Source organism: Ranitomeya imitator, chromosome 1, assembly GCF_032444005.1.
Source record: "Ranitomeya imitator isolate aRanImi1 chromosome 1, aRanImi1.pri, whole genome shotgun sequence".
In the NCBI taxonomy this organism is placed as follows: domain Eukaryota; kingdom Metazoa; phylum Chordata; class Amphibia; order Anura; family Dendrobatidae; genus Ranitomeya; species Ranitomeya imitator.
The window spans coordinates 272078095-272104252 of NC_091282.1; the positions used below are offsets into that span (position 1 = coordinate 272078095).

General features: G+C 42.9%; 1 protein-coding gene across 2 annotated transcripts in view; it reads right to left on the bottom strand.

Annotated features, from left to right (window-relative positions):
• The window catches only part of RIMBP2 (RIMS binding protein 2), a 524709-nt gene that overhangs the window by 75603 nt on the left and 422948 nt on the right, over positions 1–26158 (bottom strand). Inside the window, exons 21-22 of one of the 2 annotated variants that reach the window (XM_069756049.1) lie at positions 10136–10304; positions 9300–9365 (exon numbers count right to left, since the gene is read on the bottom strand). In XM_069756049.1, coding sequence (XP_069612150.1) covers positions 9300–9365; positions 10136–10304 — 235 coding nt within the window. The remainder of the gene's footprint in view (positions 1–9299; positions 9366–10135; positions 10305–26158) is intronic. The other variant, XM_069756050.1, reaches the window with a different exon arrangement.

Genomic DNA, 26158 nt, shown 5'->3' on the forward strand with positions numbered 1-26158 from the left:
TCCAATTTGTCCTGAGTACACTGAGACCCCATATGTTGGGGTAAACTCCTGTTTGGGCACACGGGAGAGCTCGGAAGGGAAGGAGCACTGTTTTACTTTTTCAACGCAGAATTGGCTGGAATTGAGATCGGACGCCATGTCGCGTTTGGAGAGCCCCTGATGTGTCTAAACAGTGGAAACCCCCCAATTATAACTGAAACGCTAATCCAAACACACCCCTAACCCTAATTCCAATGGTCACCCTAACCACACCTCTAACCCAGACACACCCCTAACCCTAATCCCAACCCTATTCCCAACCGCAAATGTAATCCAAACCCTAACCCTAACTTTAGCTCCAACCCTAACTGTAGCCTTAACCCTAACTGTAGCCTTAACCCTAACTGTAGCCTTAACCCTAGCCCTAACCCTAACCATAACTCTAGCCCTAACCCTAGCCCTAACCCTAGCCCTAACCCTAACTCTAACCCTAGCCCTAATCCTAGCCCTAGCGGGAAAATGGAAATAAATAAATTTTTTTAATTTTTTTATTTTTCCCTAACTAAGGGGGTGATGAAGGGGGGTTTTATTTACTATTTATAGCTTTTTTTTAGCGGATTTTTATGATTGGCAGCCGTCACACACTGAAAGACGCTTTTTATTGTAAAAAATATTTTTTGCGTTACCACATTTTGAGAGCTATAATTTTTCCAGATTTGAGTCCACAGAGTCATGTGAGGTCTTGTTTTTTGCGGCACGAGTTGACGTTTTTATTGGTAACATTTTCGGGCACGTGACATTTTTTGATCGCTTTTTATTCCGATTTTTGTGAGGCAGAATTACCAAAAACCAGCTATTCATGAATTTCTTTTGGGGGAGGCGTTTATACCGTTCCGCGTTTGGTAAAATTGATAAAGCAGTTTTATTCTTCGGGTCAGTACGATTACAGCGACACCTCATTTATATCATTTTTTTATGTTTTGGCGCTTTTATACGATAAAAACTATTTTATAGAAAAAATAATTATTTTTGCATCGCTTTATTCTGAGGACTATAACTTTTTTATTTTTTTGCTGATGTTGCTGTATAGCAGCTCCTTTTTTGCGGGACAAGATGACGCTTTAAGCGGTACCAAGGTTATTTATACCCGTCTTTTTGATCGTGTGTTATTCTACTTTTTGTACGGCGGTACGATAATAAAGCGTTGTTTTTTGTCTCGTTTTCTATTTTTTTTCTTACGGTGTTTACTGAAGGGGTTAACTAGTGGGACAGTTTTATAGGTCGGGTCGTTACGGACGCGGCGATACTAAGTATGTGTACTTTTATTTATTTATTTTTTTATTTAGATTAAGAAATGTATTTATGGGAATAATATATATTTTTTTTCATTATTTAGGATTTTTTTTTAAAATTTTTTTACACACTTGTAAAAAATTTTTTGAACTTTTTTACTTTGTCCCAGGGGGGGACAATACAGATCGGTGATCTGACAGTTTGCACAGCACTCTGACAGATCACCGATCTGTCTCAGAGTGCTGCAGCGTTACCAAGTGCCTGCTCTGAGCAGGCACTTGGTAAGCCACCTCCCTCCCTGCAGGACCCGGATCCGCGGCCATCTTGGATCCGGGACTTGCTGCAGGGGGAAGGTAGGAGACCCCCGGAGCAACACGATCACATCGCGTTGCTGCGGGGGTCTCAGGGAAGCCCGCAGGGAGCCCTCTCCCTGCGCGATGCTTCCCTGCACCGCCGGCACATCGCGATCATGTTTGATCGCGGTGTGCCGGGGGTTAATGTGCCGGGGGCGGTCCGTGACCGCTCCTGGCACATAGTGCCAGATGTCAGCTGCGATAAGCAGCTGACACCCGGCCGCGATCGGCCGCGCTCCCCCCGTGAGCGCGGCCGATCGCCTATGACGTACTATTCCGTCCTTGGGAAGTAAAGCCCACCCCACATGGACGGAATCGTACGTCTAATGGCAGAAAGGGGTTAACTTAATACTTTGTTGCGCTACATTTTGCTGCGATTACAGCTGCAAGTCGTTTGGGATATGTCTCTATCAGTTTTGTACATCGAGAGACTGAAATTCTTGCCCATTCTTCCTTGGCAAACAGCTAGAGCTCAGCGAGGATTGATGGAGATCGTTTGTGAACAGCAGTTTTCAGCTCTTTCCATAGATTCTCGATTGGATTGTGGTCTGGACTTTGACTTGGCCATTCTAACACCTGGATACATTTATTTATGAACCATTCCATTGTAGATTTTGCTTTATGTTTGGGATCATTGTTTTGTTGGAAGACAAATCTCTGTCCCGGTCTCAGGTCTTTTGCAGACTCCAACAGGTTTTCTTCAAAAATGGTCCTGTATTTGGCTCCATCCATCTTTTCATCAATTTTAACCATCTTCCCTGTCCCTGCTGAAGAAAAGCAGGCCCAAACCATGATGCTGCCACCACCATGTTTGACAGTGGAGATAGTGTGTTCAGGGTGATGAGCTGTGTTGCCTTTACACCAAACATATCGTTTGGCATTGTTGCCAAAATTTCGATTTTGGTTTCATCTGACCAGAGCACCTTCTTCCACATGTTTGGTGCCTCTCGGGTGGCTTGTTGCAAGCTTTAAACAACACTTTTTTTGGACTGTCTCACCTCAACTGTAGATCTCTATAGTTCATTCAGAGTGATCATGGCTTCTTGGCTGCATCTCTGATCAGTCTTCTCCTTGTTTGAGATGAAAGTTTAGAGGGACGGCCGGGTCTTGGTAGATTTGCAGTGGTATGATACTCCTTCCATTTCAATATGATCGCTTGCACAGTGATCCTTGGGATATTTAAAGTTTTGGAAATCATTTTCTGTCCAAATCCAGCTTTAAACTTCTCCACAACAGTATCACGGACCTGCCTGTTGTGTTCCTTGGTCTTCATGATGCTCTCTGTGCTTCAAACAGAACCCTGAGACTATCACAGAGCAGGTGCATTTATACGGAGACTTATTTACACACATGTGGATTATATTTATCATCCTTAGGCATTTAGGACAACATTGGATCATTCAGAGATCCATCTGGAGTGAGTTTGCTTCACTGAAAGTAAAGGGGCCGAATAATATTGCACACCCCACTTTTCAGTTTTTGAATTTCCACAAAAATTTAAAATAATGAATACATTTCGTTTAACTTCACAATTGGATTCCACTTGTTGTTGATTCTTCATCAAAAATTTACATTTGGTATCTTTATGTTTGAAGCATGATATGTAGGAAAAGGTTGAAAAGTTCCAGGGAGCCAAATACTTTCGCAAGGCACTGTAGATAAGGTTCATCTTGGGCCTAGGGGTGGTGACTTTGTTACGATGCTGCATCAAAGGGAGATCAAATGGATCGCCACACTCGATACTGTTAAACCAAGAGGCCTTAATGGATCACGAAGGAAGGTCCAACTTTTTGATACAATCAGTATAAATGTCACAAGTCCCCTATAGGCCTTAATGATCTAGTTAGTTTTGCTTCCTTTCTTTAGAACCTTACGCACTGCAGTTTATGGGGTCATAGCTATGGGGGTCTTATTATCATATTTGCTGTATATAATTTGTATGTCCTATTTTAATTGTATGTGTTTGTACCATTTCAAGTTCAATTTGTGGGTTTATTAACTAAATGGTTTCCCTATGTACCATTTACTATCATCTAAAACATCTTGTCATACCTGTTTGTTATAACCATTCTGTTATCCCTTTTGTCATGGAAGATTTAATATGGACAAACTTGACACTATGTATAAACGTACAAATGTAATGCATGTTATATATTTTTTAGCCCTGCTTCATTTTTTGCCAGTTCTGGAGCCAGGTAACAATATGGTTTTGGCGGTTTCACTGTGGGTGCGTGCACACCTCTGCAGTGGTCTCCAGTTTGGCGACCACAGGGGATAATGGACGATGGCTGGTTACCACGTGCTGCCACCCAAATTCCTTCCACCCCCTTCTGACTCCCCCTAAGGTCCTGTAGTAATAATAATTAATAATAATAATTTTTATTTATATAACGCCAACATATTCCGCAGCACTTTACAATTAAGCGGGGACATGTACAAACAATAAATTCGGTACACTACATGGACCTATTGGCACCAGCCGGGGTGAATCGGATGAACAAAGGGTAGCACTTTTCAATTGACTACAGGTGATTTGTTAGGGAATAAACCTATATATACCCACTGGAATATTGCCTCAGTACTACTTGACGAAGCTACATGCGAAACATACATTGAGGTGCTGAACAGTGTGGTTCTACCAACTATAATGGCGCATAATCTGTATCATTAAGCTATGTCTGGTTCATATATTTTCACAGCTTTATAGGGGTTACTGTCTAGTGCAGATTACCAACACCTAGTAGCATTATAGCATTATCTGTTTTGCTCTTTACACTCACTCCATTGCCTTGTAATCATCATCTGCTGGAGACCTCTGGTTGTCATACCGACCCATCGGTGACCCACGATCGCGAGTTAAATGCCGCTGTCAGAGATTGACAGTGGCATTTAACTAGTTAACAGCCACGGGTGGATTGCAATTCCACCAGCGGCTGCTGCGGGCACATGTCAGCTGTATAGAACAGCTGTCATGTGCCCGGAAAGATACGGGCTCCGGCACTGAGCCCTCACCTTGACAGTTGATCTATGCAGGGGGAGTCCAGCATCAGTGTACCATTATGCTCAATGTCAGAAATGGGTTAAATTTCTCACCCATAGACTATTCCGCAGTATGGAGTACATTTCTGTGATCTATAAAACTGAGAAAAAGCGTTTACAAATTTTATAGGGTTACATTTCTCAGTGATAAAATATTGTGTGATCTGAGTACATTTTTGCAATCTATAAAACTGAGAAAAAGTGTCTAAAATTTTTGTAGGGTTACATTTCTCAGCCATACAGTATTACGCGGTCTGGGTACATTTTTGGGATCTCTAAAACTGTGAAAAAGCATTTAAAAATGTTGTAAGGTTACAGTTCTCATCCATACAGTATTACATATTCTGGACACACTTCTGTGACCTCCAAAATGGAGAAAAAGTGTTAAATTTTTTTGTAGAGTTACATTTCTCAGCCATACCATATTATGTGGCCTGGGTACATTTTTGTGATCTATAAAACTAATATAAAGTGTTTAAAATTTTTGGTTGGCGTGGCAGAAGCATGCGAGACTGAAGAGGAAGTGACCGAAGGAATATTGTAACCAGAGGAAGCTGGTTCAATCGTAGAGGTGGCATGAACCTGTGGTCCTGATCCAGCCAATATCCTGGACCCACAAAGGCCTGAACCCAGGGCCGTCCTTTACCACTGGGGTTCTTGCAGACTGCAGATGGGAGAGCCAACATTTAGGAATTGGTGAGTGGACTGCAGGGCCTCAGATGGTCAGAAGAGACAAGGAGGTGAGCCAGGACCTGGTCTGGACAATTGTTATCAGGCCCGCTAGCCATAAGGTATCAAGAGTTTGCATTGTGGGGGGTGATAGTTACTTACGACCGTCAGTGGAGAAGGGGGTCCATTGAATAGTTTTTGACCCATCATCACATCTCATTCAACCATTGGACAGTAGAGACGGAACACTTGCTTCGAAGGCTGCAAGAGCTGACAGCTAGAACTAAGATCACACTCAAAACGGAGGGGCAACATCGCTGATATGCAGTGGGTGTGATCCCAGAAGGAAGGGAGCATGATGAACACTTGTTGAGGAATGAACGGACCTGGGAGAAGCTCCTTGAGGTGGTTCAAGACAGGGCTACTATCACCCCCGAGAGATCATACTGTCCCACCTCATATGAGTGAGCAGCTGAAGGTGCAGGTGACACAGGGGGCTGTTGCCCATTGCTATATGTAGGGGGTTCCGGCACTACCTGAAGCTGGGTCACTTACAGCCCAGACACATGGGAATCAGGCTCCAGAAAGCAGGTGAAGGCAGTCTCCCCCAGCCTGAAGAGGAAGGAGAAGAAGTGGCACCTGAATAGGATTACTGTATTACACTAAAAAATAATTTTTTACTGGCTTTAAACTTTGTGAAAGGCCTTTAGGAGTGTAGAAGTGCAGCAACTACTCTAAAAATATTTCCGTCAGTCCTGCAATTTGTTGCCTTTTAGGCTATGTTCATAACTAGGAAGGGGGCTGCGGGTTCTCCCGCGGGTTTTCCCGCAGCGGATTTGATAAATCTGCAGGGCAAACCCACTGCGGTTATCCCTGCAGATTTATCGCGGTTTGTGTTGCGGGTTCCGCTGCGGGATTTACTCCTACTATTGATGCTGCATATGCAGCAATATGCAGCATCAATAGTAATGTTAAAAATAATAAAAATGATATACTCACACTCTGACATCCCAATCTCCTCGGCGCTGCAGGCGGCGGTCCGGTTCCAAAGATGCTGTGCGAGAAGGACCTTCGTGACGTCACGGTCATGTGACCGCGACGTCACCGCAGGTCCTGGTTGCATAGCAAACCTGAGACCGGACGACCGCGTGCAGTGCTGAGAGGTGAGTATATCATTATTTTTTATTTTAATTCTTTTTTTTACCCACAAATATGGTTCCCGGGGCCTGGAGGTGAGTCTCCTTTCCTCCAACCCGGGTACCACCCGCACATTATCCGCTTACTTCCCGCATGGTGGGCACAGCCCCATGCGGGAAGTAAGCGGATCAATGCATTCCTATGGGTGCAGAATCGCTGCGATTCTGCACAAAGAAGTGACATGCTGCGGGTTGTAAACCGTTGCGTTCCCGCGCAGTTTTTCCCGCAGCATGTGCACAGCGGTTTGTGGTTTCCATAGGGTTTACAGGTTACTGTAAACGCTATGGAAACTGCTGCGGACCTGCAGCTGCAAAATCGCTGTGGTTCCGCGGTAAAAACCGCAAAGTGTGAACATGGCCTTAGTGGTCAATGGATGACTGTCCTTATAACTTTTTTCTCGCTTTGCACTTTGTGGAAAGCCTTTATGAATGTAGGAGTACAACAACTACACTTTAAAAATATATATAAATGAGGTCAGACAGTTGATGCCTTTCAGGGTTCTATGGATGACCCTCCTTATAATTTTTTACTGGCTTTGCATTTTCTGTAAATCTCTTATGAGTCTATAACTATATAAAGTACAGTTTCAAAATATTTGCGTTAACTTTTTTATGGATTCAATGACTCATCCATATAGTTTTAGATGGTTATTGTTGCTTAAGGTGGTAGGTAAAACTTACAAAAAGCATAGAAAAATATTTCTGGATTGCATTACTCATCTATAGAGTATTACTTGGCTTCTGTCACATTTTGGTGGAATATAACACTACGAAAAAGCTTTTAAAATAATTTGCTTGTTTGTTTACATTTCTTACCCATACACTATTCTGTGTTCTAGGATACATTTTTGTTTTATATAACACTCAAAAACGTTTTAAAAGTTTGCTGAATTACATTTCTCTGTCGTTACTCCTCAAAAACTTGTTCACAAATTCATTGGTATGATATTGCTCACATCTAGACTATTCTGTGGTCTGTAGTACATTTCCTTGGTATCTAACCCTCAAAAAACTTGTTCAAAAATTTATCGGTATTATATTGCTCACCCATAGACTATTCTGTGGTCTGGAGTACATTTCGTTGGTCTATAACCCTCAACAAAAGTGTTAAAAAATGTATACTTAAAATTTTGCTCACCCATGGAGTAATACATGCTCTTGAATAAATTTTGTTGGAATATAACCCTCAAAAAACTTGTTTAAAAAATGAATCGATATTATATTGCTCATCCACACAGTATTACATCTTCTTGTGTACATTTCAGTGGTATATGACCCTCAAAAAACTTGTTAAAAACTTTATTGTTATTACATTGCTAAAATAATTGCTGAAATAATTTTGGGCAGCACGGTGGCTCAGTGGTTCAAATCCCACCAAGGACAACATCTGCAAAGAGTTTGTTCTCCCCGTGTTTGCGTGGGTTTCCTCCGGGTACTCCACAATCCAAAGACATACTGATAGGGAATTTAGATTGTGAGCCCCAATGGGGACAGTGCTGATATAGGTGAGTAAAATAAATATTCAAGGTAGGAGTCATCCAACAATGTTTTTTGTCTTTTTCAAAAAGCAATGATAATGTGTGCAAACTGTAAAGCGCTGAGGAATATGTTAGCGCTATATAAAAAATAAAGATCATCATTATAGACTATTCCGTGGTCTGGAGTACATTTAGTTGGTATATAACCCAACCCTCAAAATATTGTTTAAAAATGTATCGGCTTTATATTGCTCATCCATAGATTTTTACATATTCTTGGGTAGATTTCAGTGATATAAGTCTCAAAAAACTTGCTAAAAAATTATCAGTAATATATTGCTCACTCAGACTATTCCGTAGTGTGGAGTACATTTTGTTGGTACAGTGAGGAAAATAAGTATTTCATACAGTGCTGATTTTGCAAGTTTTCCCGCCTGCAAAGAATGGAGAGATCTGTAATTTTTATCATAGCTACACTTCAACTGTGAGAGACAGAATCTAAAAATAAAATCCAGAAAATCACATTGTATGATTGTTACGTACTTAATTTGCATTTTATTGCATGAAATAAGTATTTGATCACCTATTTTTTTATAAAAAAAAACAATTTTGGTTGACTTAAATTATAATTATTTTTAAATCCTTTTTGAAATTTATACAGAAAAAAATTGCTGTAAAATGCAATTTCTCATCGGTTTGGAATGTTTTATTGTCACTCCTTAAAGGGGAGTAAAAGTGTGACACAATTGTTCTTAGCAATTATTTGGGAGTCAGAGATGCTTCCGGGGGTCTTCTCCATGCTGTTCTCTTTCCATTCAGCACTTTTCTCATTCATTTGAACATTTTCACTGCTCCCAGACCTCTTTGTAGGGTCTACCAGAAAAAAACTTGGATTTTCCATTGACTCCCATTATACTTGTTACTCAAACGAGTATGCGAGTATTAGGAATTGCTCGGTTCGAGCAACAAGCACCCAGGCATTTTATTGCTCACTTATCTCTAATCCTTCACTATAATTTTCATAGAAATTAGATGTTTTCATACTGTTAAGGAGAAAGGTATTAAATAATATTGATCTTACGGAGTTAAGAAGTATTGGTGCGGCACGTACAAATATTAGTGAGGCCATATGTAAAACATTTGTTCAACAGCAAAATGACTTCAAATGATGCAAGCTCAAAGGACAAAACATGCCGGTTAGTTTAACTTACAAGAAACATAGTTATGTTTAGACATGTGAAATAATTTCGGCTGGTTTATTAACTGAATAAAGTTAGGGTTTCTTCACAGACCTCGTTTAGACTTTCTGGATCTGCGGTGTACAGAGCGAGAGCTCTCTTTGAAACGTTCACAGTTGACTTCAGGAAAGGAATGCATACAAATAAAAGAAGAGGAGAACATATGAAGCTGTTCAAAGTTCCACTTTCAATTGAGAAACGCTCAGCTGGGAAAGTAAAGGCAGCTGACAACTTAATGTTTGTTTTACTAGCAATTAAATAAATTTCAATGTGTCAAGTTTTTATCAATAACATATATACATGTAACTGGAGGCCATCAACAGTAATTAGTTTTTTGATTTCAAGGCTTAGTTTTTGGAGTTTTATGATTTTTGTCTTGTCTAACAATTACCCTCGGGTATCATGAGACGCATTATTAATTATAAAAAAATACATTGAACATTTGTAAATTCTATTTTTGGTTCTGGTAACAAAACTGCAAACTTTTGCCAGCTTCTTGATAAAGAAATTCTAATGTAATTGCAAAAATTAAACATTATAATGGTGCAAATTAAAGCAGATGATTTCCAAATTTGGAAATGTTTGGAAGACTCACAATGTCAAATTCAAGAAAAGTGCTGTCCAAATTAATTCCGCAGGCAAATGGCCAAGGCCCATTATTGTCTTTAGTGTAAAAGAAACCCTATGGTCTAGATACTAAATGCATTGGGTAGCACCATTCTGGAAGTAGAGACTGGTGGTTAGTTCCAAACAAAAGGGATACGCAAGACATGCAAGTATCAGAGGCCACTGAAGAATTGGTATCCCAGAATATTGCACCTATAAAGCTAGAAGCAGCTACAGCTAGGCACACAGGTTAGCAGGTGTTAAGAAAGGCTTTTATTACCTACCAATTTTTTCAACTGGAGTATTCAAAGGTAGAAATCCCTGTTTGAGAAGCTGGTCCATCATTTCTTCATCATCCGCTTGTATTTCAGACACCATATTACAGGGGATATAACCAGATCTCCCACAACTTTCACCCCGGTAAAAACCATCTGGATCTTTATCACCATATACCTGAGGACAATATGACAGGTACCAGTCATTTTTGGGAGAAAACGAATAAGCAAAGAAAAATATAATTCCATGTTTTGCAATTAATCAAAATAGCTCACATTTTTTATCATAATACAGTAATTGTTAAACAGAACACATACAATATGTAACATTAGTTATTGATTTGTAGTGCACTACTTCACACTTTGCTATGCAAATAAGACACCGGACAAATTAAGTTTAAAAGCTGGACAGAAAAAGTATGCGATAATATGCTTGGGTATAATCCTGTTTACTAAGATTTAAGAAAGTTATGTAGGGTTTTCCTGGGATTGTAGAGAAATTGACTTCTGCATGCAGTGCTGTCAATTTAATTGTTATACTGTGAAGGGGATCTGGCATAACTAGTTTTCTGTCAAGAAAAAAAAATCAACATAACAGCTTTACTGTTTTTTGCATTCTGTATTGAGGCACTTGAAATAGAACCATGTGCAGAGTTTGGTGGGGGTAGAGGAACATACATATAAGATGCAATCTGTATCATTACTGCTATGTGTCTATACAGATCTATGGTAACCCTAACATGATGGGCTGTTATCAGTTTGTCACATTGATCTGTACAGTATATGGGGACAAAAGGTATATCATTATTATTATTATTTTTATTTATTTATATAGCACCATTAATTCCATGGTGCTGTACATGTGAAAGAGGTTACGTACAGAGGTTATAGATATCGTTTACAGTAAACAAATTTACAGTAACAAACTGGTACAGAGAGGAGAGGACCCTGTCCTTGTGGACTTACATTCTACGGAATAATGGGGAAGAGACAGATGGTCAGGGGTGCGACAGGTCTTGTGGTGGTGAGGCAGCAGCTCTAGTGGTAGTGAGGCGGTAGCTCTGGTGGTGGTGAGGCAGCAGCTCAGGTGGTGGTGAGGCAGCAGAATGGATATTGCAGGCTGTAGGCTTTCCTGAAGAGATGGGTTTTCAGGTTTCATCTGGAGGATCCGAGGGTGGTGGATAATCAGATGTGTTGAGGCGTGGAATTTCAGAGGATGGGGGATGTTCGGGAGAAATCTTTGAGGTGGTTGTGTGAGGAACGAATAAGTGTGGAGGAGAGTAGGAGGTCTTGGGAGGATTGAAGATTACATGAGAGAAGATATTAGGAGATTAGTTCAGATATTTAGGGAGGGGACAGGTTGTGGATGGCTTTGTAGATCAGAGTTAGTAGTTTGAACTGGATTCATTGGAGAATTGGGAGCCAGTAGAGGGATTTGCAGAGTGGAGAAGGGCAGTAGTGAGGAGAGAGGTGGATTAGCCAGGCAGCAGAGTTGAGGACAGACTGGAGTGGTGCAAGAGTGTTAGCGGGGGGCCACAGAGGAGAGTGTTGCAGTAATCGAGGCCGGAGATGATGAGGGCATGCACAAGAGTTTTAGTAGATTGTGGGCTGAGGAAGGGATGGATTCTGGCAATATTTTTGATTTGGAGACGACAGGAGTTGGCAAGAGATTGGACGTGCAGTTTGAAGGACAGGGCAGAGTCGAGTTACCCCGATGTAGCGGATTTCAGGTGTGGGAGAGAGCATGATGCCATTTATCATAATAGATAGATCAGGTAGGGGGAATACGTAAGGTGAGGAAAGATGATGACCTCGGCTTTGTCTACACTGAGTTTTAGGAAGCGAGAGGTGAAGAGGGAGGATATGGCTGATAGACACTCCGGGATTCTGGACAGCAGAGAGGTGACATCTGGACCAGAGACATAGATCTGAGTGTCGTCCGCATGCAGGTGGTACTGGAAGCCATGGGACTTTATGAGTTGTCCTAGGCCAAGGGTATAGATGGAAAAAAGTAGGGTCCCTAGGACAGAGCATTGAGGGACTACAACAGAGAGAGGGCGAGATGAGGAGCTAGTATGGGAGTGGGAAATGCTAAATGTTTGGTCGGAAAGGTATGAGGCAATCCAGGACAGGGCAAGGTCTTTGATGCCAAGGGAAAAAAGAATCTGGAGCAGTAAGCAGTGGTCGACTGTGTCGAAGGCAGAGTACAGGTCAAGAAGGAGGAGGATTGAGAACTCACTATTAGCTTTGGCTGTGAGTAAGTCATTAGTAATTTTGGTCAGGCCAGTTTCGGTGGAGTGGTGGGGTGGAAGCCAGATTGGAGGTTGTCAAGGAGAGAGTTAGATGAGCGGTGGGAGGAAAGTTGAGCATGGACATGCTGTTAGAATCTGTTTTGTTTTTGGCCATCCACCATCTTGTTGTGGTTTTCTGGCTGCTGGTCTTTTTCCCCTGGTGCTGGGTTGTCTTAGATCAGGTGATTGTATCACCCTTTATTACCCAGCACCTGCCTCCCAGTCCTTGCTGGACAACAGTGTCTATCCGCTAGAGTTCTGGCTAGGTGCTTTGATAGCTTTCTGTGTTTGATATTGTGCAGTTCTGGGATCTCTGGTTCTGCTATCCTTAGTTTCTGTTTTCAGCTGGTTTCTGCAGCTGTCTCTGTGTTTTCTATTAGGAGGTGACTGCTTTTATACCCAGTCCTTAGATCCTTTTGGGACCTCCTTCCCCCTATCTATAGGTCTTCACTTGAGATTAACTTAGGATTGTCGGTGGGTCTATTTGCAAGGAATGGGTCGCCCACTCCATCGTAGGGTACCAGCCTAGTCTCAGTGCAGGGTCAGTTTCCCCCCCTTCTATTCTAGTTCTGTGTTGCAGTTCCATAACAGTTTGTCCAGCCAAACATATAAAAAATAAAATCCTCTCCCAGATTCCTTCAATATGTGCAGCATCCAAGAACTTGCTCAATGCTTGCAAGGGTTAACTTTGGAAGTAGCCGACCCGCAACAGCACTCTGGAGCACGCTCTGAAGAACCTAAGGTAAGATTATCTGAGTTTTTTTCTGGTAAACGGCAGGAATTTTTTATGTTTAAAAATGCATGTTTACTATATTTTTTGCTTAGACCCAGATCCTCAGTGAGTGAATTACAGCATGTGGGGATTATTATGTCTTTATTGGGAAATGAACCCCAAATCTGGGCATTTTCATTACATCCTGATGATCCTTGTTTGACATCAGTAGAAGCATTTTTTTTCTGCTATGGGGTTGTTATATGATGATCCTGATCAGGTCACATCAGCTGAGGCAGAGCTCAGGTGGCTTAAACAGGGTTCTGTTGATGCTGAGAGTTATTGCACCCAGTTCAGACGATGGTCCGCAGAGGTCAGGTGGAATGACTCAGCACTCAAGAGTCAGTTTTTAGCAGGTTTGAGTGAAAGAGTTAAAGATTTGCTCATTGCATATCCTGCACCTGACACTTTGGAAACTGCTATGCAGTTAGCTATCCGTGTGGATAGAAGATTGAGAGGCAGACAGGATGAAGAGAAGGCTCTTATAATGCTGAACCCAGTCTCTCAGGATAGCCCCGTCGACAGCGGGAAACCGATACAACTTGGGACAATGTCCTCTTGTTTCCTGGAGGGGGAGAAGAGGTTTTCTGAAGGGCTATGTTTGTATTATGGTAAGGCTAACCATTTTATTAAGCAATGTGAGGTTTGCATAAGGAAAGAACAAAAAAAGGTCAGTAGGAGTAACACTCCAGTTCGTATTGCGTTTTTACGTTCCTCAGGAGTTTTTTTTTTTCTGGTAATACCACATATCATGGTCATTCCATTGATTTTCAGGTAATGGTGGATTGTGGTTCTGCACTTAATTTGATTGATCAACAATTCCTAGACAAATAGAAGTTTGATTCTGAACCATTGTCATTTCTTATTCCTGTTGTGGCTATTGATAACACTCTTCTGGAACATGGGTGTATTTCTCGAAAGGTTACTTATTGTGACATCAGAAGTGTATGGATTTGTTTGTCCTTGCTAAATTACCTTGCCCAGCCATACTGTGGAGACCTGGGTGTCGTAACCAGTGCCTTCCCCCCTCCCATCACTCCCGTAATGAAACACACACAGTCCTAGGTGGGTTGAACAGGTCGGTCACAGTTTATTAATTAAATAAGCAGAGAAAGGCAATTACATATCGTAACGAGCAACTCGCGCCGAGCTCCTGTCCGTGATCGACAGGGAAATTGGCCCAATGAGCGGTTACGACCTTTGCCCTCCCCCGCTTCTTCCGCTGTGACTTAATAAAGGTTACCAGGGTTAGTTATATCAACATACGTATGCAAAAACACATTTTTTTTTTTAAATATTACAACATAATTCACACATTTACATTATCCTGCGGGTTAGTATCATAATTATCCTTTAAAAGGGAGGGTGGGTGGGTCAAAAGCTTCCAGGTGTCCGCCGAGCGTGAAAGAGAAAGTTCCCGGCCGGACACCTGGATTTAACCCCTGTACGAGTGGCCGTAGGACCTCTCCCCTCTAGTGCCCATTTGCCGGCTGGGGGTCTTCTAATTAGTGCATCACTAAGGGGGGAGTGATGCTAGGGGGGAACTGGCACAGACATCCTTTACGAGCAGCTCTCTCTGTGTGCTTCCCAGTCAGAGACGCGCACCTTATTCAGTACCGCGTCTGCCATCCTGGGTTTACCCTGGTTAAAAGTGCACAATCCTTTGCTAGACTGGTCATCTAGTACTATAAGGTCCTGGTGTCAGGGGGGTGAGGGGAATTGTTGTCATGTTCACATTGCTGCTGTTTAGAAGGAGCTACTTGAAGCCATTCAGGATTTCTGGAGGGTATTTTCGGAGGTTGAGTTGCAAGCTCTACCACCCTATAGAGATTACGACTGCGCTATTGAGTTCGTCCCAGGTGCCACACTTCCTAAGTGTCGTTTATTTAATCTGATGATTCCCGAGAGGGAGGCCTTAAAGGAATACCTACAGGCTAGTTTAGTTGCAGGTCGTATAAGACCCTCTAAGTCCCCTGTGGCTGTAGGATTCTTTTTTGGCAAAAAGAAGGATGGGGGCCTTAGGCCGTGTATAGATTTTCAGGAGATTAATAAAATCACTGTGCGCAATCCTTACCCATTGCCACTAAATCCGGATTTGTTTAACCAACTAACCGGAGTGAAGTGGTTCTCTAAGATTGACCTTTATGGGGAATATAATTTGCTGCGGGTAAAGGAGGGCGATGAATGGAAGACGGCCTTTAATACCCCAGAAGGTCATTTTGAGTGTCTGGTGATACCATTTGGCCTTACTAGTGCACCTTTTATTTTCAAAATTTCATTAATGACATTCTAAGGTCGTTGATCGGTAGGAGTGTTAATGTTTATTTGGATGATATTTTGATCTATTCACCTGATCTAGAGTCGCATTGGCAGAAAGTCCGTGAAGTTCTACAGATTTTAAGTGAAAACTCACTCTTTGCTAAATTGGAGAAGTGCGAGTTTGCGGTACAGAAAATTAGTTTTTTGACCCGGTGAAGGTTCAGGCTGTGGTGGAGTGGCCTAGGCCTGAATGTTTGAAGTCGGTTCAGAGATTTTTAGGGTTTGCTAATTATTACTGAAAATTCATAAAGAATTTTTCTGTGATCGCTAAACCTATAACTGATCTCACCAAGAAGGGTTCTAATGCTGTCCAATAGGGTTGAGCGAAACGGGTCGTTCATTTTCAAAAGTCGCCGACTTTTGGCAAAGTCGGGTTTCATGAAACCCGATCCGACCCCTGTGCGGGGTCGGCCATGCGGTACGCGACTTTCGCGCCAAAGTCGCGTTTCAATGACGCGAAAAGCGCCATTTCTCAGCCAATGAAGGTAAACGCAGAGTGTGGGCAGCGTGATGACATAGGTCCTGGTCCCCACCATCTTAGAGAAGGGCATTGCAGTGATTGGCTTGCTGTCTGCGGCGTCACAGGGGCTATAAAGGGGCGTTCCCGCCGACCGCCATGTTACTGCTGCTGATCTGAGCTTAGGGAGAGGTTGCTGCCGCTTCGTCAGAAGCAGGGATAGCGTTAGGCAGGGTCCATTAACCACCAAACCGCTTGTGCTGTAGCGATTTCCACTGCCCAACACCACCTTCGGTGTGCAGGGACAGTGGAAGCTACATTTTTTTTTTCCCCTCAGCGCTGTAGCTCATTGGGCTGCCCTAGAAGGCTCCCTGATAGCTGCATTGCTGTGTGTACGCCGCTGTGCAAACCAACTGCTTTTTTCAAAGCACAAATCCTCTTGTTCCTTCCTTTCTGCACAGCTATCTTTTTTGTTTGTCCACACTTTTTATTTAATTTGTGCATCAGTCCACTCCTTATTGCTGCCTGCCATACCTGGCTGAGATTACTGCAGGGAGATAGTAATTGTTGGACACTCCCTGTTTTTTTTTTTTTTTTTGTGGGAGATTAAGATTGACATTTCTGCTAGAGTGCCATCCCTGTGTGTGCCATCTCTCACTCAGTGGGCCATAGAAAGCCTATTTATTTTTTTGCTTGATTTGGGTTATAAAATCTACCTGAAAAAATCACTACATCAATCAGTGGGAGAAAAATATTGGCCTCAGGGCTTGTGTGCCACTCTTGACTCCTGTGTGTGCCATCTCTCAGTCAGTGGGCCATAGAAAGCCTATTTATTTTTTTGCTTGATTTGGGTTCTAAAATCTACCTGAAAAAATCACTACATCAATCAGTGGGAGAAAAATATTGGCCTCAGGGCTTGTGTGCCACTCCTGACTCCTGTGTGCATCATCACTCACTCAGTGGGCCATAGAAAGCCTATTTTTTTTTTTTTGCTTTATTTGGGTTCTAAATTCTACCTGAAAAAATCAATAAATCAATCAGTGGGAGATTAATATTGGCCTCTGGGCTTGTGTGCCAGTCCTGAGCGTGCCATCTCTCTCACAAATAGTGGGCCATAGAAAGCCTATTTATTTATTTTTTTTTTGGTTTTATAAATTCTCCCTGAAAAAAAAAGGGAGATTAATATTGGCCTTTGGGCTTGTGTGCCAATCCTAAGCGTTCCATCTCTCTCTCTCAGATAGTGGGCCATAGAAAGCCTATTTATTTTTTTTTTATTGGGTTTATAAATTTTCCCTGAAAAAAAATAAAAAGTGGGAGATTAATATTGGCCTCTGGGCTTGTGTGCCAGTCCTGAGCGTGCCATCTCTCTCACAAATAGTGGGCCATAGAAAGCCTATTTATTTTTTTGGTTGATTTGGGTTCTAAATTCTACCTGAAAAAATCAATAAATCAATCAGTGGGAGATAAATATTGGCCTCTGGGCTTGTGTGCCACTCCTGACTCCTGTGTGCGTCATCTCTCACTCAGTGGGCCATAGAAAGCCTATTTTTTGTTTTATTTGTTTTATAAATTCTCCCTGAAAAAATCTTTTTTATTTTATTTGGTTTCTAAATTCTTCCTGAAAAAATCATTTTTTTTTTATTATTTTTTTTTTCTAAAGTCTCCCTGGAAAAAAAAAAAAAATCAAATCAGTGGGAGATTAATATTGCCCTTTCTGCTTGTGTGCCAGTCTTGACTCCTGGGTGTGCCATCTCTCTCTCTCTCCCCAATTGTGGGCCATAGAAAGCCTATTATTTTTTTAGCTTGATTTGGGTTCCAAAATCTACCTGAAAAAATCACTACATCAATCATTGGGAGAACAATATTGGCCTCTGGGCTTGTGTACCACTCCTGACTCCTGTGTGCGTCATCTCTCACTCCGTGGGCCATAGAAAGCCTATTTTTTCTTTTATTTGTTTTCTAAATTCTCCCTGAAAAAATCATTTTATTTTATTTGGTTTCTAAATTCTTCTTGAAAAAATCATTTTATTCTATTATTTTTTTTTCCTAAAGTCTCCCTGAAAAAAACAAAAAAAACAAATCAGTGGGAGATTAATATTGCCCTTTCTGCTTGTGTGCCAGTCTTGACTCCTGGGTGTGCCATCTCTCTCTCTCTCTCCAATTGTGGGCCATAGAAAGCCTATTATTTTTTTAGCTTGATTTGGGTTCCAAAATCTACCTGAAAAAATCACTACATCAATCAGTGGGAGATAAATATTGGCCTCTGGGCTTGTGTGCCACTCCCGACTCCTGTGTGCGTCATCTCTCACTCAGTGGGCCATAGAAAGCCATTTTTTGTTTTATTTGTTTTCTAAATTCTCCCTGAAAAAATCATTTTATTTTATTTGGTTTCTAAATTCTTCTTGAAAAAATCATTTTATTCTATTATTTTTTTTTCCTAAAGTCTCCCTGAAAAAAACAAAAAAAACAAATCAGTGGGAGATTAATATTGCCCTTTCTGCTTGTGTGCCAGTCTTGACTCCTGGGTGTGCCATCTCTCTCTCTCTCTCCAATTGTGGGCCATAGAAAGCCTATTATTTTTTTAGCTTGATTTGGGTTCCAAAATCTACCTGAAAAAATCACTACATCAATCAGTGGGAGATAAATATTGGCCTCAGGGCTTGTGTGCCACTCTTGACTCCTGTGTGTGCCATCTCTCAGTCAGTGGGCCATAGAAAGCCTATTTATTTTTTTGCTTGATTTGGGTTATAAAATCTACCTGAAAAAATCACTACATCAATCAGTGGGAGAAAAATATTGGCCTCAGGGCTTGTGTGCCACTCTTGACTCCTGTGTGTGCCATCTCTCAGTCAGTGGGCCATAGAAAGCCTATTTATTTTTTTGCTTGATTTGGGTTCTAAAATCTACCTGAAAAAATCACTACATCAATCAGTGGGAGAAAAATATTGGCCTCAGGGCTTGTGTGCCACTCCTGACTCCTGTGTGCATCATCACTCACTCAGTGGGCCATAGAAAGCCTATTTTTTTTTTTTTGCTTTATTTGGGTTCTAAATTCTACCTGAAAAAATCAATAAATCAATCAGTGGGAGATTAATATTGGCCTCTGGGCTTGTGTGCCAGTCCTGAGCGTGCCATCTCTCTCACAAATAGTGGGCCATAGAAAGCCTATTTATTTATTTTTTTTTTGGTTTTATAAATTCTCCCTGAAAAAAAAAAGGGAGATTAATATTGGCCTTTGGGCTTGTGTGCCAATCCTAAGCGTGCCATCTCTCTCTCTCAGATAGTGGGCCATAGAAAGCCTATTTATTTTTTTTTTATTGGGTTTATAAATTTTCCCTGAAAAAAAATAAAAAGTGGGAGATTAATATTGGCCTCTGGGCTTGTGTGCCAGTCCTGAGCGTGCCATCTCTCTCACAAATAGTGGGCCATAGAAAGCCTATTTATTTTTTTGGTTGATTTGGGTTCTAAATTCTACCTGAAAAAATCAATAAATCAATCAGTGGGAGATAAATATTGGCCTCTGGGCTTGTGTGCCACTCCTGACTCCTGTGTGCGTCATCTCTCACTCAGTGGGCCATAGAAAGCCTATTTTTTGTTTTATTTGTTTTATAAATTCTCCCTGAAAAAATCTTTTTTATTTTATTTGGTTTCTAAATTCTTCCTGAAAAAATCATTTTTTTTTTATTATTTTTTTTTTCTAAAGTCTCCCTGGAAAAAAAAAAAAAATCAAATCAGTGGGAGATTAATATTGCCCTTTCTGCTTGTGTGCCAGTCTTGACTCCTGGGTGTGCCATCTCTCTCTCTCTCCCCAATTGTGGGCCATAGAAAGCCTATTATTTTTTTAGCTTGATTTGGGTTCCAAAATCTACCTGAAAAAATCACTACATCAATCATTGGGAGAACAATATTGGCCTCTGGGCTTGTGTACCACTCCTGACTCCTGTGTGCGTCATCTCTCACTCCGTGGGCCATAGAAAGCCTATTTTTTCTTTTATTTGTTTTCTAAATTCTCCCTGAAAAAATCATTTTATTTTATTTGGTTTCTAAATTCTTCTTGAAAAAATCATTTTATTCTATTATTTTTTTTTCCTAAAGTCTCCCTGAAAAAAACAAAAAAAACAAATCAGTGGGAGATTAATATTGCCCTTTCTGCTTGTGTGCCAGTCTTGACTCCTGGGTGTGCCATCTCTCTCTCTCTCTCCAATTGTGGGCCATAGAAAGCCTATTATTTTTTTAGCTTGATTTGGGTTCCAAAATCTACCTGAAAAAATCACTACATCAATCAGTGGGAGATAAATATTGGCCTCTGGGCTTGTGTGCCACTCCCGACTCCTGTGTGCGTCATCTCTCACTCAGTGGGCCATAGAAAGCCATTTTTTGTTTTATTTGTTTTCTAAATTCTCCCTGAAAAAATCATTTTATTTTATTTGGTTTCTAAATTCTTCCTGAAAAAATCATTTTTTTCTATTATTTTTTTTTCCTAAAGTCTCCCTGAAAAAAAAAAAAATCAAATCAGTGGGAGATTAATATTGCCCTTTCTGCTTGTGTGCCAGTCTTGACTCCTGGGTGTGCCATCTCTCTCTCTCTCTCTCCAATTGTGGGCCATAGAAAGCCTATTATTTTTTTAGCTTGATTTGGGTTCCAAAATCTACCTGAAAAAATCACTACATCAATCAGTGGGAGATAAATATCTTTTTTTGTTTTATTTGTTTTCTAAATTCTCCCTGAAAAAATCATTTTATTTTATTTGGTTTCTAAATTCTTCCTGAAAAAATCATTTTATTCTATAATTTTTTTTTCCTAACGTCTCCCTGAAAAAAAAAAAAAAAAATCAAATCAGTGGGAGATTAATATTTACATTTGTGCTTCAGTGACAGTCCTGCGTGTGTGGCATCTCTCTCATTTGTTGCCACCAACAACAGAGTGTGTAACATTGTGCCTGATTTTCGTTGTGGTCTCACTCACCTGTAAAGGGGTAGCTAAATCATACTGAAGTTATAGCTCACCGTGTAAGTTGTGTGACAGCAACAAATACCGTTAGTTTGGTTACGTTTTTAAAACAATGAGGAAGTCTGGTGGAAGAGGTCGTGGCCGGGGGCGTTCATTGTCAGCTGGTAATGAGGGTAGTGGTAGTGGTGGAGCATCAGCTGGTCGTGGGAAAAAAAATATTGCACCTAAGTCTGGAGCTGTGTAGCCAGGTTCGTTGTCTGGCTACACAAGGCCTCGAACGCTCCCTTTTCTGGGAGTAGGAAAACCGCTTTTAAAGCCGGAGCAGCAAGAGCAAGTTTTGGCTTATCTTGCTGACTCAGCCTCTAGCTCTTTTGCCTCCTCTCGTGAAACTGGTAAATGTCAAAGCAGCGCGTCGTTAGTGGATGTTCACGGTCAGGGACAAGTCGCTTCCTTGTCCTCTTCAGCAAAAACAACAACAGAGAAGAATGCAGCAGGCGACACAACGGGTTACTCCATGGAGCTCTTTACACATACCGTCCCTGGCTTAGAAAGTGAAGCAGTTAACAGTCCATGCCCATTACAAGTTGAATCTGACATGGAGTGTACTGATGCACAGCCACAGCCAGACTACTATGCTGGTCCTTTGACTCAGACCACAACATTGCCCTCGCAGGGTAATGATCAAGAATCAGACCCTGATGAGACTATGTTGCCCCATCACGAACGCTATACCACCGACCGACACGGTGACACAGACGAAGTTGCACACGAGCTACAAGAAGAGGTAATAGATGACCCAGTTATTGACCCCGATTGGCAGCCATTGGGGGAACAGGGTGCAGGCGGCAGCAGTTCTGAAGCGGAGGAGGAGGGGCCGCAGCAGGCATCAACATCGCAACAGGTTCCATCTGCCGGGCCCGTATCTTGCCCAAAACGCGTGGCAAAGCCAAAACCTGTTGGAGGACAGCGTGGCCATCCGGTTAAAGCTCACTCTGCAATGTCTGAAAAGGTATCCGATGCTAGAAAGAGTGCAGTCTGGCATTTTTTTAAACAACATCCAATTGATCAGCGCAAAGTCATCTGTCAAAAATGTTCAACTACCTTAAGCAGAGGACAGAATCTGAAAAGTCTCAATACAAGTTGCATGCATAGACATTTAACCACCATGCATTTGCAAGCCTGGACTAACTACCAAACGTCCCTTAAGGTTGTAGCACCCTCGGCCAATGAAGCTAGTCAGCAACGCAACATCCCTTCCGGCAGTGTAGGGCCACCATTTTCCGCACCACCAGCAGTATCTGTGCAGGTTTCTTTGCCAGGCCAAAGCAGTCAGGGTCAGGGAATCACCAGTTTCGTAGTAGGAAACACTGCATCTAGGGCACTGGCGGCAACAATACCATCTCCCACCGTCTCTCAGTCTGCCATGTCCACCGGCACCCCCGCTAGTTCCACGATCTCCAGCTCTCCAGTCCAGCTCACCCTACATGAGACTATGGTTAGAAAAAGGAAGTACTTAGCCTCGCATCCGCGTACACAGGGTTTGAACGCCCACATAGCTAGACTAATCTCGTTAGAGATGATGCCCTACCGGTTAGTTGAAAGCGAAGCTTTCAAAGCCCTGATGGACTACGCTGTACCACGCTACGAGCTACCCAGTCGACACTTTTTTTCCAGAAAAGCCATCCCAGCCCTCCACGAGCATGTTAAAGAGCGCATCGTCCATGCACTCAGGCAATCTGTGAGCACAAAGGTGCACCTGACAACAGATGCATGGACCAGTAGGCATGGCCAGGGACGTTACGTGTCCATCACGGCACACTGGGTGAATGTTGTGGATGCAGGGTCCACAGGGGACAGCAAGTTTGGGACAGTTCTGCCTAGCCCACGGTCTAGGAAACAGTTGGCTGTAGCCGTTCGCACCCCCTCCTCCTCCTCTTCGTCCTCCTGCAGAAGCGAGAGCTCGTCCACAGACCGCAGTCACACAACCACTCCATCCGCAGCTGCCACTGTTGCACACCAGGTCTCCCATTATGGGGCAGCTACTGGCAAACGTCAGCAGGCTGTATTGGCTATGAAGTGTTTGGGCGACAACAGACACACCGCGGAAGTTCTGTCCGAGTTCTTGCAGAAAGAAACGCAGTCGTGGCTGGGCACTGTAGATCTTGAGGCAGGCAAGGTAGTGAGTGATAACGGAAGGAATTTCATGGCTGCCATCTCCCTTTCCCAACTGAAACACATTCCTTGCCTGGCTCACACCTTAAACCTGGTGGTGCAGTGCTTCCTGAAAAGTTATCCGGGGTTATCCGACCTGCTCCTCAAAGTGCGTGGACTTTGCTCACATATCCGCCGTTCGCCCGTACACTCCAGCCGTATGCAGACCTATCAGCGTTCTTTGAACCTTCCCCAGCATCGCCTAATCATAGACGTTGCAACAAGGTGGAATTCAACACTGCACATGCTTCAGAGACTGTGCGAACAGAGGCGGGCTGTGATGTTTTTGTGGGAGGATACACATACACGGGCAGGCAGTAGGATGGCAGACATGGAGTTGTCAGGTGTGCAGTGGTCGAAGATTCAAGACATGTGTCAAGTCCTTCAGTGTTTTGAGGAATGCACACGGCTGGTTAGTGCAGACAATGCCATAATAAGCATGAGCATCCCCCTAATGCGTCTGCTGATGCAAAGTTTGACGCACATAAAGGATCAGGCGTCTGCAGCTGAGGAAGAGGAAAGCCTTGATGACAGTCAGCCATTGTCTGGCCAGGGCAGTGTACAGGACGAGTTAGCGGGCGAAGAGGAGGAGGAGGACGAGGAGGATGATGGGGATGATTATATTTTTAATGAGGAAGCTTTTCCGGGGCCACTGGAAATTGTTGGCGCGGCCTGAAACTGCCCCTCAACCAAGCACAACCGCAGATTTGAGAACTGGAACTTTGGCCCACATGGCGGATTATGCCTTACGTATCCTCAAAAGGGACACACGCATAACTAAAATGATGAACGATGACGATTACTGGTTGGCCTGCCTCCTTGATCCTCGCTATAAAGGCAAATTGCAAAATATAATGCCACAAGAGAACTTGGAACTAATATTAGCAACCAAACAATCAACTCTTGTTGACCGTTTGCTTCTGGCATTCCCTGCACACAGCGCCCGTGATCGTTCTCACACAAGCTGCAGGGGCCAGCAGACCAGAGGAGTTAGAGGGGCAGAAATCAGAAGTGGCGTTGGCCAGAGGGGTTTTCTGACCAGGTTGTGGAGTGATTTTGCTATGACCGCAGACAGGACAGGTACTGCAGCATCAATTCAAAGTGACAGGAGACAACATTTGTCCAGTATGGTTACAAACTATTTTTCATCCCTTATCGATGTTCTCCCTCAACCGTCATTCCCATTTGATTACTGGGCATCAAAATTAGACACCTGGCCAGAATTGGCAGAATATGCATTGCAGGAGCTTGCTTGCCCGGCAGCTAGTGTCCTATCAGAAAGAGTATTCAGTGCTGCAGGTTCAATACTAACAGAAAAAAGGACTCGTCTGGCTACCCAAAATGTAGATGATCTAACCTTCATTAAAATGAACCACAACTGGATTTCGAAATCTTTTGCCCCACCTTGCCCGGCTGACACCTAGCTTTCCTGTGAAAAGGTCTTGCCTGTGGACTATTCTGAATGCCTTTTCCAATCTCGTAATTTTCTGCACCTGATTGTCCAGCATACGACATGTTTACACCTCACTAAATGGCCAAACTCCCCACACGGGGCCGTGGTATCGACACTTGGCGACAGCACCCATGAGAGTGCTGTTTGTCTGAAGAGGTGGGTGTGCCCGCTTTTGGTCAACGGCACTGCCACTGGGTCCCTCCTAGTACAATAAAGTGTCTCTGGCGGTGGTGGTGCGCACCCAACGTCAGACACACCGTTGTAATATGAGGGGCCCTGGGCCTGTACCGCCGGCCACAAGACAGTTCCCCCCCCAGCTCAAACAGTGCTCTACCACTTGCAAAATTATCTCACAGCTCCACCAATGTTTAGTCTATGCGCTGACATCCTTCAATGCCTGCCACTGACAATACCATTGTATTGACATTTTTGTTATGTTAGGCCTTCGAAGCCTGTCTGCGGTCACTCCTTCCACTATGCCTCCACTGACCACACCACTGCTGCCCGTGTACCCCTGGAACCAATTTAAAATTGCCTACAGCCAGCCCAATTTTTTTATTTTAGGCCTTCGATGCCTGTCTGCGGTCCGTTCTTTCTACTACTACTACACTGACCAGGCCACTGCTGCCCGTGTACCCCTGGAACCAATTTAAAATTGCCTACAGCCAGCCCAATTTTTTTATTTTAGGCCTTCGATGCCTGTCTGCGGTCCGTTCTTTCTACTACTACTACACTGACCAGGCCACTGCTGCCCGTGTACCCCTGGAACCAATTTAAAATTGCCTACAGCCAGCCCAATTTTTTTATTTTAGGCCTTCGATGCCTGTCTGCGGTCACTCCTTCCACTATGCCTCCACTGACCACACCACTGCTGCCCGTGTACCCCTGGAACCAATTTAAAATTGCCTACAGCCAGCCCAATTTTTTTATTTTAGGCCTTCGATGCCTGTCTGCGGTCCGTTCTTTCTACTACTACTACACTGACCACACCACTGCTGCCCGTGTACCCCTGGAACCAATTTAAAATTGCCTACAGCCAGCCCAATTTTTTTATTTTAGGCCTTCAATGCCTGTCTGCGGTCACTACTTCCACTAGGCCTCCACTGACCACACCATTGCTGCCCGTGTACCCCTGGAACCAATTTAAAATTGCCTACAGCAATGTGTTATTATTTTAGGCCTTCGATGCCTGTCTGCGGTCACTCCTTACAATATGCCTCCACTGACCACACCACTGCTGCCCGTGTACCCCTGGAACCAATTTAAAATTGCCTACAGCCAGCCCAATTTTTTTATTTTAGGCCTTCGATGCCTGTCTGCGGTCCGTTCTTTCTACTACTACTACACTGACCACACCACTGCTGCCCGTGTACCCCTGGAACCAATTTAAAATTGCCTACAGCCAGCCCAATTTTTTTATTTTAGGCCTTCAATGCCTGTCTGCGGTCACTACTTCCACTAGGCCTCCACTGACCACACCATTGCTGCCCGTGTACCCCTGGAACCAATTTAAAATTGCCTACAGCCATGTGTTATTATTTTAGGCCTTCGATGCCTGTCTGCGGTCACTCCTTACAAT